The sequence below is a fragment of the Urocitellus parryii genome, chromosome X (genome assembly GCF_045843805.1).
Source record: "Urocitellus parryii isolate mUroPar1 chromosome X, mUroPar1.hap1, whole genome shotgun sequence".
Classification (NCBI taxonomy): domain Eukaryota; kingdom Metazoa; phylum Chordata; class Mammalia; order Rodentia; family Sciuridae; genus Urocitellus; species Urocitellus parryii.
Window position 1 is genome coordinate 61,643,146 of NC_135547.1, and position 18,594 is coordinate 61,661,739.

General features: G+C 34.6%; 1 protein-coding gene across 1 annotated transcript in view; it reads right to left on the reverse strand.

The window, feature by feature from the left end:
* Dach2 (dachshund family transcription factor 2) overlaps positions 1 to 18,594 on the reverse strand; it is a 527,975-nt gene that overhangs the window by 174,019 nt on the left and 335,362 nt on the right. The window contains exon 4 of the mRNA XM_077793629.1: positions 10,281 to 10,412. Within this exon, the coding sequence (XP_077649755.1) occupies positions 10,281 to 10,412 (132 nt within the window). The remainder of the gene's footprint in view (positions 1 to 10,280; positions 10,413 to 18,594) is intronic.

The following is an 18,594-nucleotide window of genomic DNA, read 5'->3' on the forward strand; positions in this document are numbered from 1 at the left end:
AACTTAGAACTCAGATAATTCCATAGGTAGAAAGACAATATAAATTTAGCTCTATGACTTTTTTGCTTATTGTGGGTTTTGGCAGTGGAAATGGCTGATGATAATGATACAATCTTTGAAAGCAAAAAGTATTAATTCACCTTCCTTCCAAGGGAATCCTCTATGGAATACCAATTACACAGTAACTTAAAAAATAAATTTTAAGCTTCTATATGCTAAACTGTTCCTACTCATTATTTCCAGTGGAAATAAGATCAGAAAGTTTATACTTTTCTAACAAAGTAAAAGGCAATTTTAAATTGGAACCACCTCAACAGTAATTTAACTTCTGCAACCTATCAGGATAGAGTTCTCCAAAATACAGATGACATAAAATTTTATTTTCTAATTCTATATCATTTTTCCTTATTGGCTGGTTTCTTCACTTGTTATAAATTAACAGCTAGTATGGAATTCAAAAAACTTGGCAACTTGGCAAGACTGCCTCAAAATAAAAAATAAGTGGGACTTGAGATGTAGCTAGATGGAAAAGCAACCCTGAGTTCAATGCCTGGTACTGAAAAAAAATAGGGAAAGAACACAAGCTTTACTAGTCTAAAAAGACAAGATCTGGGTTCCTTTACCACTAATTATCTCTTGTTGTTAAGATGTATGACCCTAATGAAGCACTGTGTTTATTTGTCCCTCTTTTTATTCTCCTATGATAATAACAAGAATATAGAATTCTATTTGCATCATACTAGTAATACAAAGATATAGAGAAGGTCAAGAGTTTGATTATTGCAAGATGTCACTCAAGAGATGCTACCCTATGTATTCAATAGAATTATGTAAAAAATACGATATGTACAGGGGCTGCAGTTGTGCCTCAGCAGTAGATTGCTTACCTAGCACATGCGAGGCCCTGAGTTTGATCCTTAGCACCACATAAAAATAAATGAGTAAAATAAAGATACTGTGTCCAACTACAACCAAAAATTTAAATAATTATATGTACAATATTTTATATTAGTAGATAATAAAATATATTTATAAATGGTATAATAATGTGATTAAATCACTAACAATGCTTCCTTGTGTAGCAAAATGGTTAAGAAAATACTTTGTTCATGGGGCAAATGTGTAAAAATAATACCTACTTTAACAACCCCCAACACTCCTGGGAACCTTGCACAGCTCTCAAGAACATGAAAAACAATCTTTCTTTGCTCTTGTTTTCTTTACTCTAATACTAAAATAACAACCTAGACATTTTGCTTTTTTTTTAATAAAAGACCTACCTCTTTTGCTTTCTGAAGCACTTGAAAATTTAAAAGAGAAAAACTAAAAACTGCTGACCGTGTAATAGCTGAGTATTCATGGTGGGTGTAGAACATGAAAGGTTACAATATGGATCTGTGCCTACGCATTTCTTTTCAACTTGAGCAGCATCTTCCTGCTTCTGCTAACTCGGCAATCATACAGCTGACAGATTTCTGGGTTTTCTAAATAATGCATGGACTTTTCTTTTAACATGTCAGTGCAAAAGTATCAATTCTGCCCCAGTGTCATTCATGATGTTGATTTGCCTTGACAGCATTCCATTAAACCAATGAGTTTTCCCCCTCCTCATGGTTCCTTAAACATTCCTCCGAGTGATGTATTTGCGGTTTTTTAAACAGATTGTGAAGGATGTTTGCATTTATGAGAAATCTCCGTGGCAGGTATAGTCACAAAAAAGGTACAGCGACAATAAAACTTTACAAGACACTTTTCCCATTCCCTTGATTCCTGAAATACCATCTCAGAACTACACTCCAATTGAACTCCAGCCTCCCCACACTCACAAAGGTCTATACTCAAAGCATTTGAACTGCTTAAAGAAACACCACTAAAATATTTATTACTACTTGATATCTCTCTTAGGATGGCAAAAACACATTTATTAAATCATGCATGTTAACTTCAGACTCTACATAAAGAAAACAAATGCTTTGCTCTTAGTATGAGTCTTTTATGGGAATAGATAGTTTCCAGTACAATTCATGGATACTTCATTGATCATGTCCCAGCAGGATAAAGCAGTCTAAAAATCAGTAAGTTTGAAGGACAGAATATATTCACTCAAATTTTAAAATGAAGTATCTATTTTTCATAGAAGTTACTTCTCCACAAAATGCAAAACTTAATCATCTGGAGAAAAGGACTTTTGTCTCCTGGTTAAAAATAATTTAGATGCAAATCAATCTTGGGGGTTTCTAGAGGTTTCTTTGCAATTTTCTATAAGTCATTTAAGATAAATATTAGTATAATATAATAATAATCTAGAAGGGCACTTGTATTCATTAATGACCCAGTTAGAAAGGCTTGACATTTAATTCAGAGAGAAAAAGAGGCCTTGTGTGAGAATGCACTAGGTAAAGTAGACATGGGCTCAATATGCACATGGAGATTAATCCTTGTGAAGGAAAAATCTCCATTTTTTGCCAAGAAAGAGAAGTGAGGCATCTTTAATAAAATTTAGAAAACACATTTCTTAAGAAATACTGCAATCTCATAAAAGAAAGATAAATTTGAAACAGACAAAGTTTGTGTTTGGGCCCTTAAGCTTCAGCATACAATATCTATCCCTTAAGCTTTGCCCAGGGAATTCTTTCCTCTCATAAGCACAAGCTCTTAAACTTGAATTCATATAAAGATGTAAACAACTGATAAGAGTGAAAATTTATAATACCCAAGAGAGCTTTGAAATTAATTTCTTACTTTGCATTAGATACATCCTAGGAGAGTTGGGAATGGCAGAAACACTGCAATTTCCCAGAGTTCATGAAATCATCTTATTTACAGATAAGGCCAGCTCTAAGGAAGTGTCTTATGTTATTGATTATTGTATTTACTCCTGCAAAAGAAAACATGCTTTCTGAGAATCTGTGCCCAACTTCCTTTATAAGGTAAAAAACAAAATTCTCACATGTGTGATAAATAGTCCCTACAATGAGTGCATATATTAAATTTCTATACTGAGTTCCTACCAGTGAGCCTGGTGCCTTTACAGTTGGTTTCTCTAACTATACTTTTTTATTCCTATAGATATCCTTATTTTCATTGTGTGTACTGAGATTTTGTTTTTCTCTTCAATCTATATTTTACTGCATGATTATTAATATAATTTAAGCAGGAATATATTACATTTGGATAAGTATCCATTTGTAAGCATTATCATTTTATCCCTATGATATATTTATATATAGATAAATGGTATATATGTTTGTGATATAGATGAATGGAGGATGGATGGATAGATAGATAGACAGATAGATGCATGTGTAATTTTGGGTGTGATAATTCCTTTGGAAGGGCTCTCAAATATTAACTGTTTTAAGGCTTCAGATCCAGTCCCAAATCTCCATGGGAAGCCAGGAAAGAAGGGAAAAATCCTAAGACAATATAATAAATCCCTTGAGAATTTATCTAAACCCAGGAATGGTGTACATTAAGGTAATTGACACAATGACTATCTCCTTAGGATTTCCTTTTTCTTTTCTCCTCATGCCCCTGGCCATACCATTTCTGCAGAAAAAAAAAAAAAAAAAAACTTCCAAAATTTCCACCATTCACTCCTTGGAGTCATATAGATATGTTTTATTCCAGGTAGTATTACCTTTCCACTCTTATTATTTCCCACTAAACAAATTCACCCCCAAATATGAACAGCTAATGGTTAGAATGCCAAACTATTTTATGATGATTTCATCTACAAAAGTGTTGGTATTGTTATGATAAACCTTTGTGGTATGATTTATTTTCCTGCTCTGTATTGATATACAATAAGCTTTAGAAAAGTCAGAGGTCAACACCCCTCTCCCTACATCAACCAAATGATCATATTTCACTTCTTGAATTTTTCTTTAAAGTCACAACCTTTGACCTTCTTAACATTCCTAGAGGCTATAGAGTTTCTGCTGCTTTGCAGGATCAGGTTGCCTCTATAAAGGGTAACTATAATGTTGGAATGTCACAAAAGTTGTACAACACACACAACATAATACAGAGTATCCAGAAATGCATAATTAATCTAAATTTAATTTTTAAGCCAATCTTTCCATATATAATACACAAAATTCACTTCAGGAATACAAAATGTTTCAGCCACTCTGGCATTTTCTCAAAGTGTTAAACACAGAATTATCATTTGATCCAGCAATTCCACTCCTAGGAACATACTCATGAGAAATAAATGCATATATCCTCCCCCAAAATATCTGCACATGGCTATTGACACAGTATTATGTACAATTCCCCCAAAGTGGGAACAACTTAAATTTTTATCAACAGATAAATGGATAAGTAAAATTTAGTACATTCAAATAACTTAATAGTATTGGCATGAAATGGAACTAATTTCTGAGACATGTTGCAATACAGGTGAACTTTGAAAACATTATGCTGTATAAAAGAGGTCATACACAAGAGGTCACATAATGTATGACTTCATTTGCATAAGAAATAACACAATGCATTAGTAGATTAGTGGCTTCCTGGGGCTGAAAGTTGGTGGAAAATGGGTAAGACTGATCAAAAAAATCTGGAATTAGACCATGGTAACACTTGTATAATTCTGTGAATGCACTAAACACACTGGATTGTGCATTTAAATGGGGTGAATTTTATGGTATGTGATACTGCATTAAAACTCACTTTGCATGTCAGAGATCTTTCAAACCTTCAGATAATGGCACAAGTATCTGTTGAACTTGGGCTCAGTGTATTCATTAGGTTCATTATATGTACAGGTCATATCCATGACTGCAGTATTGTTGATGTCTGAGTACCATAGAACTATAGAGAATTAGGGTTTAGAACAAAAGAGTGATTATTTCCAAGACCCATATACTAGTTTGTCCACTATAAAGTGGAATCCATTAAATATTGGATAATAATGTGTCCAATGCTATGTAAAATTATGTTTATTATACTGCTTTTTATGAAGACAATAGGAACAATCATGACAGTGCATAATAAACATTATTTTAATTATTTGATACTCAAAATCACATAATATATAAATTAGTCTCTGAAATTTGGCACTGTAATAAGCGCATTACTATTTAATTTTGTGAAGTTATCATTAGTTCACGAATCATGAAATTATAAATATACTCTTAACTTATTATAAACTCCATTTGTGAGCACTATATTCCAACTGGCACAAATATGTCAACTCACTATAATAATTTCCTCAAAGGCTTCACAGAAAGGATAATATTCTATATATCTTGGCCTACTTCAAGAACTATTCCTTACATTTTTTCTTTTCTGGTATTTGTTTTATCTGTTCGTATGTAGTCTGTAAAAATAAGATATATGTCCTGGAATGTAGTACTAATCAATTTCCAAATACTTTGAAAAGAACAGTATGATGGGTAATACCCAGCATGGCTTCCTAAAGACCAAGCTTTTTTAAGCAAATCTAATCTCCCTTCTGTGAAAAAATAACAGTCTGAGAAACAAAGGTGAAGCAGTAGATATAATTTATTTTGACTTTATCAAGGTTTTTGAGACCTGTCTAAACAATTGGATCATCAATAAACTGTGAAAATCCAAACAGGTCACACACTTAGATAGTGTTCCCAGGAGGTAGGAGGCAGAAAAGGGACAGTCAAAGAGTGGTCACCCATGGATTAAAGTTAATTATGGACAATTATACAGCAAAGTCTCCTAGATCTCAAGTGCAGGGAAGACATTTCTATTAGTGCCTGAAAATAGAGCAGATTTTGATCAGGAGACACCAATGTAAAAATTTTGAGGATTTGTTCAGAATCTGAAGTGACAACACAGAGTGGAAGACCCAGTAAGAAATAAATAGGTTGGCTGGTCATGGTGGTGCACACTTGTAATCCCAGCAGCTTGGGAGGCTGAGGCAGGAGGATTGTGAGTTCAAAGTCAACCTCAGCAACAGCAAGGTGCTAAGCAACTCAGGGAGACCCTGTATCTAAATAAAATGCAAAATAGGGCCGGGGATATGGCTTAGTGATTGAGTGCCCCTGAGTTCAATGCCTGGTACGCCCCCCCCAAAAAAAGAAAGAAATAATGTGGACTATAAGAGCTCTAGATTCAAAAGAGTACCCATTAAGTGAAAAGAATAAAAAGAGAAGATGGGGATCAACCAATGAGGTTCAAGAATCACAAAAAAATGATAATTACAACTTAAATCCAATATAATTATACTAAACTCATTCATTATAACTAAGGTATGAAGAGAAAGAAACTTGTTTAAAATTGCAGAACAAAACTATAATAGAGCTAGGAATCTAGCTCAAATGTACAAAATCTCAGACACATTCAAGAAGTATAAGACACAGAAAGCAAATTAAATTCAATACAGCTTAGATCCTCCCTTAGAATTGGCATTTAACACTTTGGATTAATAGCCTATCTGAGAGCAAGAGGAAGGTGGAGGCTTTGAAAGAAGTACTAGAATGATTATGGGTTGATAAATAAGATCTGTAAGGAAAGAAGACATTATTTTAAATTATTCATTGTGAAGAAGAGGTATGCAAAGGCTTAACTCTGAGGTGCTTTCATAGAAACTTACCTTAATAACACTGACAAAACAATAAATCCTTAATCTACTACATGAAGTATTAAGAGTAGACACAATAATTCCTGTTGGAATAAGTTTTTAAAAGGGTCTTGAAAAATACAATAAACTCTCCTGGTTTACATTTCTTATAAAGGGGCCAGAGGCACAGAAGTAGAAAAGAAGAGCAAAAGTTTACAATTCTAAGAGGAAAACCTAAAAGCAGTTTTTGGTGTCAAGATTTAATAAAAACAAGCGTGCCTCATTTGATTCTCTAGAAACATCTTGCTCCATATCTAATGAGGTGTTTGGATAACAAAGAAAAAAGATAATCTTGGGATTTTCTAATTCAAACTTGCAAGTTAATCAACTTCAGTTATTTCCACTGTAAACTGTATTTTCTAAAAGACAAAATACTCTACATTTCTAAAAGACAAAAAACATCTGCTCCACAGAAGCTAAATCAACACAAAAGTCAGAATAAGCAGAGATTCAGAGGATAAAGATTTACATGGTTATAGTCTTAGACTCTCCAGAGGACTTATGGTGCACAGTTCTTCCTGAAATAAGAAACACAGTCAAAAATAAACCATGTATTTCTACATGTAAATGGGTAACCCTCAAAGTTTTTGTCATAGTTTTTAAAAAGGACCTGCTGGTCTATAATTATATTTCCAATTTGACAGCTACAATTATAATCATTCAGGCATCTATTTCCCACAAACTCTCCACAGCCATAACCTTTAGTGATTAATTATAAAGCTACAGGAGCAATAGTACACAGACTAATTTCCTAAAACAATAAAAGACAGAATTTCTCATTTGGAGCTAAATGAAACACGAACAGGTTGTTATTCATGCTGAAATCTTGATGCAGAATCATGGTCCAGCCATTACAGAAGCTATTAAACAAAACCTTGAATCAAAGAAACTATAGGTCTGTCTTCAAAAGAGAAAATGCTATTCTTGCCTAGAAATCTTCTAACATCTATGTTTGCTTTACCTTTTAAAGCTTAATGTTATTAATTCCATTATCCTCTCTCTTATCTCTGCTCTTACAGAATCCATCAAAAATATCAATTTCAATGAAATATGAGGGCATATAAAAACTTCCAAAGGGAGACTTCTTTTCTTCCATTTCAATTTAACACAAGCTTCCTACATTTTCAGGTCAGTGTCCTGTTTATTTTCTTAGATCATAAGAGTTTGGGAACTATGACTACTTTGGTTGTTTTGTGAAGAACAAAATGAATAATGGTTGATATTATAACTTCTAGGAATGTGTTTCCTTTTTGTACATTTTCCTGTGGAGTTGAAGTGTGTAGAACATGATATTTAATACATATTTTGATAAAAACCTATCACAAACAAATAAATACTAGGACTTGCATAAATAAATGGCAAGAGTCAATGGAAATGGATATTGGAATAAGAAGTTACAAGGAATATGCAAAGAAAATAGAATGTGATTCTTTTTACAATGACAAGATAGGTAAACATATTAACACCAACAGAAATATTTTAATTGAATATTTGGTATCTTTTTATAGCTGCTATAATTTGCCTTCTGGAGATTTAGCAACTAATCACTGTGATGAAATTGAATAGCAATGCTGTCACAATATGGCATTTAAAACAGAACATGCACCATCTGAAATTTAAAAGAAGAAAAATCTTTTAAAATTCTTTTCTGGTCACATAGATCATAATGAAAATAGCTTATAAAAGCCAAAATTTTCTCAGGTAAAATGTCGATATGGCCACAAATAAATGAAGTGAACAGAGACCATTCATTTCTGTCTTTAGTTGTGCCTTATAGAAACAAAAGCTTCCCATGAGGAAAACAAAGAGAAATATTCACTCAGCACAATTTCAGAGCAGGGATTTAAGTCATCAAGCTTACATTTAAAATGAAAGCAAAATTTTAAAGCATTTAATTGCTTGGAATATTTGTAGGTCTAACAGAAATTTTATAACTTGATTATTGGAGACAATTTTAGAAATCTAGTGAAACATTTGTTTTCTATACCTCACTTAATGAAAAAAAGAATATCAAAAAAATATCAGAGATATAATCAAAACCATAATATCCAGAATACACTTTAGATTAAATCATGAATAGAAAATTGGTCATACCAAATTAAGGACAAATCCTTTTACCAGCACATCTCCTTGTCTAGAATTATTGATTGAGATGTAATACCAAAGAAAGAAACTATGTACCTTAGATTATACTAGAAAATCAATTCAAACATTAAAGAAATAATGTTAAACAAAAAGACCAAGAAAATATGTCTCAGTGCTAGCTCTTTCCTTACCCAGCTACTTGATGACCCAATTTCTTATCCTACAAGTATCATCTGTGGGATAAGGCTTAATTATTTCAAGTCACTAAGACATCCAAAATTCAAATTTAGAAATCTTTGTCAATAACATTGTAAACAACGGGAGCTCTAGAGTTGACCTGAGAATGTTTATTAAAACTTACCAGTAATCAAACACAACAATTTCCTCAAACAATATCTTAGACACAATATGAGAGATTCTGAAAACCACAATTTGGAAATGGTTACCTAGGGGAATAGTCCTATCTATTTAAAACATCATTTAAGCCATCCATTTTCTGAGTTTCACTTTAACATCATCTCCTACTCAAATACCTCACCCTATACATGAATATTTTTCTGATTTATTTAGAAGTTTCTTCTCTTTATATTTTCATAGTACTTTATTTATCATGTTGCTTTTGTCACATTTTATCTCAGAGTATATTTTATACACTGATTCATTTTTATTTTCATGTTTTATTAGTTCACTATAGTTGTATATAACCTTTAGGTTCATTTGACATAAACATATATGCATGAAATATAATTTGCTCCACTGAAGTGCCCTGTACTTCCTCTTCCCTCCCCTCCTCCTTCCCCCTGTTCTTCTTTCAGTACTGTATTTGATTTCCTTCAATTTAATTACAGTCTTTTAACTGGTATTTTAGAGCTACACATAAAGGTGAAATTCACTGTGGTATATTCATATTTGTACATTTGTAGGGGTGGGGTACCTGGGATTGAACCCAGGGTTGCTTAACCACTGAACCTCATTCCCACCCCTTTTTATTTCGATACAGGGTCCCGCTAAGTTGATTAGGGAACTGCTAAGTTGCTGAGACTGGCCTTGAACTTGTGATCCTCTTGCCTCAGCCTATTGAGTTGCTGGAATTACAGGTATGTGCCACCACACCGGGATATATGTATATTTTATCTCTTTCCTTAGATTGTACACATTTGAAATCCAGTGACTCTTGTCTTCTGTCCTCAGAGTACCAACATATTGCCTTATTGCTGTTTAACTATTGTACATTGTGTATACTTAATAAATATGAATTATTTAGATAAGAATGGAATAAGAAACCTGGGGTGAAGCTGCAATAATAGGGCAGGCTTTAGCACACAGAAAGTACATTGATTGACTAGCACTGTACAAATCAGAATTCAATTCCACTGCAACAAAACAATGGAGATAATGGAATGTTTCTGAAATAAGATCGTGATCTCTAATCATTTTCTAGATTCAGTGCACAAGTTATCAATAGGGTTAAGTATCTTCTGAAGCAATTGTTTGTAATCAAAGTATATATATTTCTTCCTCCTTCGTAATTCCACTTCTCCCCCGCCTCTCAAAAAAGGATAGTCACCTTTTCAGGATCCCTGAATATACTTACCTGTGTTAGAATTAAGATCATCAGGCTCTGATTCAGTCCCATTTTGGCTTCCATTTCCCTGAAGTGTGTTCATAGCCATGAGTTTCATCTTCTGCAGTTTCATTGCTTCAGCCATTGCTGCAGCAGTTATACCTAAAACCAGAATCATCCCATTTAATATTGGGACCATTTCTTAATGTAACTGAAAGCTGAATACATTTATTTAGTAGTACTATGCTATACAATACAAGCCAAAATTAAAATCAATGTTGAAATTATGAATATTTTAATAAGGTAATTTTCAAAATATAATTCCTTTATATTACAATGGACAGCATTAAAATTTACAAAAGAGGATAAGTATGGGTCTGATCTCCAATTCAAGACACAGAAAAACAGAGACAAGTAAAATGCCAATTGTTTGAAATATTCTAAGGCTTTTGATAATGCTTTCTAGTATCTGCCTAGAACTCTGGACTTTTGTTTTTAACAGAATTCAGTATGCATTAATTTTCATTAATGAATTAATTTTCACTTAATGAAAACAACAAAACTAAGTAGTTTAAAACAATATTATCAGAGAAAGTGCCCTGAAATGCTGCAAGGAACCCTTTCTACAATACATTCTTCTTGACACTTCTGCTAAAGGATAGAATGTCTAGCCTAGGAGACTCAGCCTAGAACAGGGAAGAAGGAAGCATTCATGTAGGTCTTTCACCCTCTTACATACCTCATACTTATAAAATGAGGAACCAAATAAGTGAAAAAAAAAAACGGCTTGTCATCATTATGATCAGTCCCTGTGGTATAATTATATTATTTTGTATTATATGGAAGTTATTTTAAAAATCCACTTATTATTATGAAGGAAGAATAGAAATAGAGAAAAGGTATCATATATGTTTGAAATTCTTTCTCCTAGAAAGTCTATATCAGACAGTACCACAAAAATATATAAGGGAACAAGTAGTAAAAAGAGTAGATGAACACATACTCCAACTATGCCCTCCAAAGTATCTGGTGAATTCAACTTATTTTTTTTAGATATACTCCAAATTCTCAACCATCTATTAGTAAATTATTACACTGAACAATAGGAGAAAAATCTGGCAAATTTTTTAAATAGTATTTCAGAGTTCTGCAAGATCTATTCTACCATGTAAAATGCAAGTCCAAGATCCTGATTCTAAGAGGCAGAGTAAATCCCTCAAAAAGCATAAATAAAAGCAGATTCAGCCTAGTACACCTATCTCTGAATGTTCTGGAGAATAATACAGTTTTAATTTGTCGATCCATACTCTACCCTGCAAAAAATTTTTTCAGTGAATCAAAATATTCACCACATGGTTTGTCTCTAAATCATGGCAAAAATGATTTGAAAGAAAATTGCTTTAGTTTATAAACTGATGACATATATGTGTACATTCTCTACAATCCCAGAGGTTTTATTGCCATATTTAATTTATCTTTACTGAATTCCTCCAAATGACCTCTCCTGGCCTCAAGAGTAATTCTGGGCAGAAAATAATGATGTCAATGATTTAATCAAAGGGAACCTTCCCAGGAAAAACAGGGCTGAATAAATCTTAATGAAAAATGTATCAGACAAATTTTTAGAATTTGTATAAACTCCTCAGAATTGAATTCTGACAATAATTAATTAATATTTATGTCACTATTTATATTGTAAATATGAATTTCTGTAAACAATAAGTGGCTTCTACTTGATAAAAAATAACAGTTGACAAAATTTAAACTTCTTGTAGACAAGGAGTTCCAGATAAAATAAGTGTCTTAACACACTCAAATTAAGAAAATTAATGAACAAGAGTCCCCACATACTTTTAATTTACAGAAAAGATAGCAAATATTAATATGTATATATTTTTGTAAGCAAATTCTATTTTATAATATTGAAAAAAGTCAGTGAGCAATATTAATAAGGTAATATTAAGGTATAAAGAATCATATCATATTACCACACAAAAAATTTAGGAGCTATCTAGTTCAATTTTTTTGTATTGCAGATAAGGAAACTAAATCTCACAGTGATCTCATGGGTCATTTATTTAAGGGAAGAGATGGAGTAAAAGTCCATTTCTTAAACATGCTTGTTAAAGTGCTAAAGCAGCTCTAAAATTATTTAATGAAAACCTCTGAGTGACAAAATTCACGTGACACATATATTGTTAGTAATCTTTCTGTATCTCCTTACTTGATTCAAAGTATAGAGACCTTGTTTATAACTTCTATATTTTATATTGCCTCATGTCTATATTGCAAAGAGTTTTATGAAATCCTTAAATTCTGTTTGTGAAGTCTTCAATGCAGTGCCTGAATATCTATGTTTTTAGATAAATACACAATCAAGCACAGTGAAGCAATAGAAAATATGTAATGGTTTCTTTGTTGTTCTCACTGAAATTTGATCTTTTATTCAACTGATGAGTTATGTTATGGGCCAGGCTATATGGACAATGACCAAACAGACTCCATTCTCCATTTTACCATGAGACTCCATATTAACTAAGAAATGCTTCTCCCATGGGAAAGCCCTGCCTCTGTACCCATTAATAGTTACCTATCATAACATACTTGGCAACACAAAATAGTAATTCTTATACAATGTAAAATTGTTCTCTTTGGTTTCCATTTTTCTTGGGTGATGTGCCAATGGCTGATTATTTAAACATTAGTGACCATTAATTAGCAAGCAGGGAGATTAGGGACTGCCATTAAGTGGAATCCCGCCAGCCAAGCCCACACTGATCCTTGGGCCGAGTACGGGATTTCAGAAGGGGAAGGAAGCGGTACAGTCCCATCCCCCACAGCGGACACTCCACCGAGGCAGTCAGCGGCCACCATCCGGGAAAGCTGAAGGATACACCGCCACTCTCCGACAGATTGCAACATCAAAACAACCAGCAGCAGGACCCCGGAGATCCAGGAGATCCAGGCCGACTGATTCATGTGGCCTTCCCCTCAGCTACAGAAGGCTTGGCGCCGCAGAGAAGCGATTAATTAGCAAGCAGGGAGATTAGGGACTACCATTAGGTGGAATCCCGCCAGCCAAGCCCACTGACCCTTGGGCTGAGTATGGGATTTCAGAAGGGGAAGGAAGCAGTGCAGCCCCATCCCCCACAGCAGACACTCCACCGAGGCAGTCAGCGGCCATCATCTGGGAAAGCTGAAGTATACACCACCAATCTCCGACAGATTGCAACATCAAAACAGACTACAACATCAAAACAGTGGACACTCCACTGAGGCAATCAGCGGCCACCATCTTGGAAAGCTGAAGTATCCACCACGACTCTCCGACAGATTGCAACAACAAAACAGGAGAAACCAAAACTAATAGGAGAAACCAGGAGACTAGAGGCAAGACCCTAGCAAGTGCGCGGCTGGAAACCGCAGGCCTGCCAGCGACAATTCACCCACTGCCTGCGTAACGGGGCGGTAGGAGAACGCCGCCCACAGACGACCGATCACCCGCCAGTGGCCTGTGATACTGGGTGGCTGGAGACTGCCTGCCTGCCGTGACTGGGAACTGAAACCAAACAGAGATAGTCCAGTCACACCCCCCTTTAGGACACTCCAGCAAGGAGCCTGGGGCCCGCCATAGCAGAGCAGTGTTGTCACTGGAGCTTGGACGACAGAATTCCTTCCCAGCGGAATCCAAGTTAGCAGGCATAGTTTAACAACACAAAGGAGAGACATCAGAGTAATACAGATCCAAAACAAAGCTATAGAAGAGAGCAGAAACACGACAATCAAAAAGAGCTGGGAAGTAACGTGGACAACATGAGAAAACAAGGGAAAAAAGGAGTACAAACAATGCAAGACAACTTAATTCTACAGGAGGACATAGAAACATCAGAAGCAGGGATAGGGAAAGAACACAAGGCATACCTAACTCAAATGGAAAGGAATATTAGAGAGGACGTGAGACAGCAAGTCCAAGAAATAAAAGTATATTTTGAAAATGAATTAAACAAACAAATGCAAATGGCAAAGAACGAGCTCTACCAGGAGATAGAGATCTTAAAAAAAAATCAAACGATAATCCTAGAATTGCAGGAAACTATAAACCAAATTAAAAATTCAAACGAGAATATTACAAATAGACTTGATCAAGTAGAAGTCAGAACATCAGATAATGAAGACAAGGTTTATCAACTTGAAAAGAGTATAGCCAAACCAGAAAAGATGCTTAAAACCCACGAGCAATCTATTCAAGAGATATGGGACGTCATAAAAAAACCAAATTTGAGAGTCATTGGGATAGAAGAAGGAACAGAGATTCAAACCAAAGGAATGGACAGCATATTAAATGAAATAATTGTAGAAAACTTCCCAGAGATGAAAGATAGAATGGATTGCCAAATCCTGGAAGCCTACAGGACCCCAAACATTCAAAACCATAATAGACCAACTCCAAGACACATAATAATGAAGATAGCCAACATACAGAACAAGGAGAGAATATTAAAAGCTACGAGAGAAAAGAGGCAGATCACATTCAGGGGTAAACCAATAAGGTTAACGACTGATTTCTCATCACAGACTTTGAAAGCAAGAAGATCCTGGAACAATGTATTTCATACACTGAAAAATAATGGATTCCAACCAAGAATACTGTATCCAGCAAAATTGAGCTTCAGATTTGACAACGAAATTAAAATCTTTCATGATAAACAAAAGCTAAAAGAATTCGCAGCAAGAAAACCAGCACTGCAAAGTATCTTGATCAAAATACTACAAGAAGAGGAATTAAAAAATAGTGCACAAAACCAATAGCAAGAAGTAGCTCAGTAAAGGGGGAGGAAAATAACCAAAAAGTAAAATTAGCCAAACTAAAATAAATAAATAAAGAAGCATGACTGGAAGTACAAATCATATCTCAATTGTAACCTTAAATGTTAATGGCCTAAACTCACCAATCAAGAGACATAGGCTGGTAACCTGGATCAAAAAAATAAATCCAACAATATGCTGCCTTCAGGAGACTCATATGATAGGAAAAGACATACACAGGCTGAAGGTAAAAGGTTGGGATAAATCATACCACTCACATGGCCCTCGGAAACAAGCAGGAGTGGCCATACTCATATCGAATAAAATCAACTTCAAAACTAAGTTAATCAAGAAAGATAAAGAAGGGTACTATATACTGTTAAAAGGAACCATCCACCAACAAGACATAACAATTATCAATGTGTATGCACCAAACAATGGAGCTGCAACGTTCATAAAACAAACCCTCCTCAAGTTCAAGAGTCAAATAGACCACAACACAATAATTATGGGTGACTTCAACACACCACTCTCGCCATTAGACAGATCCTCTAGACAAAAATTGAATAAAGAAACTATAGAACTCAACAGCACAATCAACAACCTAGACTTAACCGACATATATAGAATATATCAACCATCATCAAGTGGATACACGTTCTTCTCAGCAGCGCATGGATCCTACTCAAAGATAGACCATATATTATGCCATAAGGCAACTCTTAATAAATATAAAGGTGTGGAGATTATACCATGCACCATATCTGACCATAATGGAATGAAATTGGAAATCAATGATAAAAGAAGGAAGGAAAAACCCTACACCACATGGAAAATGAACAATATGTTATTGAATGATCAATGGGTTACAGAAGACATAAAGGAGGAGATGAAAAAATTCTTAGAGTCAAATGATAATACAGACACAACATACCGGAATCTATGGGACACAATGAAAGCAGTTTTAAGAGGGAAATTCATTTCTTGGAGTTCTTTCCTCAAAAAAAGAAAAAACCAACAAATAAATGAACTCACACTACACCTCAAAAATCTAGAAAAGGAAGAGCAAAACAACAGCAAATGTAGTAGAAGACAAGAAATAATTAAAATTAGAGCAGAAATCAACGAAATTGAAACAAAAACAACCATCGAAAAAATAGATAAAACTAAAAGTTGGTTCTTTGAAAAAATAAATAAGATAGACAAGCCCTTAGCCATACTAACGAAAAGAAGAAGAGAGAGAACTCAAATTAATAACATACGGGATGAAAAAGGCAATATCACAACAGACACTACAGAAATTCAGAAGATAATTAGAAAGTATTTTGAAACCCTATATTCCAATAAAATAGAAGATAGTGAAGATATAAATAAATTTCTTAAGGCATATGATTTGCCCAGATTGAGACAGGAAGACACACAAAATTTAAATAGACCAATAACAGAGGAAGAAATTGAAGAAGCCATCAAAAGACTACCAACCAAGAAAAGCCCTGGACCGGATGGGTATACAGCGGAGTTCTACAAAACCTTCAAAGAAGAATTAATACCAATACTTTTCAAGCTATTTCAAGAAATAGAAAAAGAAGGAGCTCTTCCAAATTCATTCTATGAGGCCAACATCACTCTGATCCCAAAACCAAACAAAGATACTTCAAGGAAAGAAAACTACAGACCAATATCTCTAATGAACTTGGATGCAAAAATTCTCAATAAAATTCTGGCGAATCGAATACAAAAACATATCAGAAAACTTGTGCACCATGACCAAGTAGGATTCATCCCTGGGATGCAAGGATGGTTCAATATACGGAAATCAATAAATGCTATTCACCACATCAATAGACTTAAAGACAAGAAACATATGATCATCTCGATAGATGCAGAAAAAGCATTTGACAAAGTACAGCATCCCTTTATGTTCAAAACACTAGAAAAACTAGGGAGAACAGGAACTTACCTCAACATTGTAAAAGCTATATATGCTAAACCTCAGGCTAGCATCATCCTAAATGGAGAAAAATTGAAGGCATTCCCTCTAAAATCTGGAACAAGACAGGGTGCCCTCTATCACCACTTCTATTCAATTTAGTTCTCGAAGTACTAGCCAGAGCAATTAGACAGACAAAAGAAATTAAAGGCATAAAAATAGGAAAAGAAGAAGTTAAATTATCGCTATTTGCGGATGACATGACAATATACTTAACAGACCCAAAAGGGTCTACAAAGAAGCTGCTAGAGTTAATAAATGAATTCAGCAAAGTGGCAGGTTATAAAATCAACACGCATAAATCAAAGGCATTCCTGTATATCAGCAACAAAACCTCTGAAATGGAAATAAGGAAAACCACTCCATTCACAATATCCCCAAAGAAAATAAGATACTTAGGAATCAACCTAACAAAAGAGGTGAAAGATTTATACAATGAAAACTACAGAACCCTAAAGAGAGAGATAGAAGAAGATCTCAGAAGATGGAAAAATGTACCCTGTTCATGGACAGGCAGAACTAACATCATCAAAATGGCAATATTACCCAAAGTTCTCTACAGGTTTAATGCGATGCCAATCAAAATCCCAACGACATTTCTTGAAGAAATAGATAAAGCAATCATGAAATTCATATGGAAAAACAAAAGACCCAGAATAGCAAAAGCAATTCTAAGCAGGAAGTGTGAATATGGAGGTATAGCGATACCAGAGTTCAAACTGTACTACAGAACAATAGTGACAAAAACAGCATGGTACTGGTACCAAAACAGGCGGGTGGACCAATGGTACAGAATAGAGGACACAGAGACTAATCCACAATGTTACAACTATCTTATATTTGATAAAGGGGCTAAAAACATGCAATGGAGGAAGGATAGCATCTTCAACAAATGGTGCTGGGAAAACTGGAAATCCATATGCAACAAAATGAAATTGAATCCCTTTCTCTCACCAGCCACAAAAGTTAACTCAAAATGGATCAAGGAGCTAGATATCAAACCAGAGACACTGCGTCTTATAGAAGAAAAAGTTGGCTACGATCTACATATTGTGGGGTCAGGCTCCAAATTCCTTAATAGGACTCCCATAGCCCAAGAGTTAACAACAAGAATAAACAAATGGGACTTACTTAAACTAAAAAGTTTTTTTCTCAGCAAGAGAAACAATAAAAGATGTAAATAGAGAGCCTACATCCTGGGAACAAATTTTTACCCCCCACACATCAGATAGAGCCCTAATATCCAGAATGTACAAAGAACTCAAAAAATTAAATAATAAGATAACAAATAATCCAATCAACAAATGGGCCAAGGACCTGAACAGACATTTCTCAAAGGAGGACATACAATCACTCAACAAGTACATGAAAAAATGCTCACCATCATTAGCAATCAGAGAAATGCAAATCAAAACCACCCTAAGATACCATCTCACTCCAGAAAGAATGGCAGCCATTATGAAGTCAAACAACAATAAGTGTTGGCGAGGATGTGGGGAAAAGGGTACACTTGTACACTGCTGGTGGGACTGCAAAATGGTGAGGCCA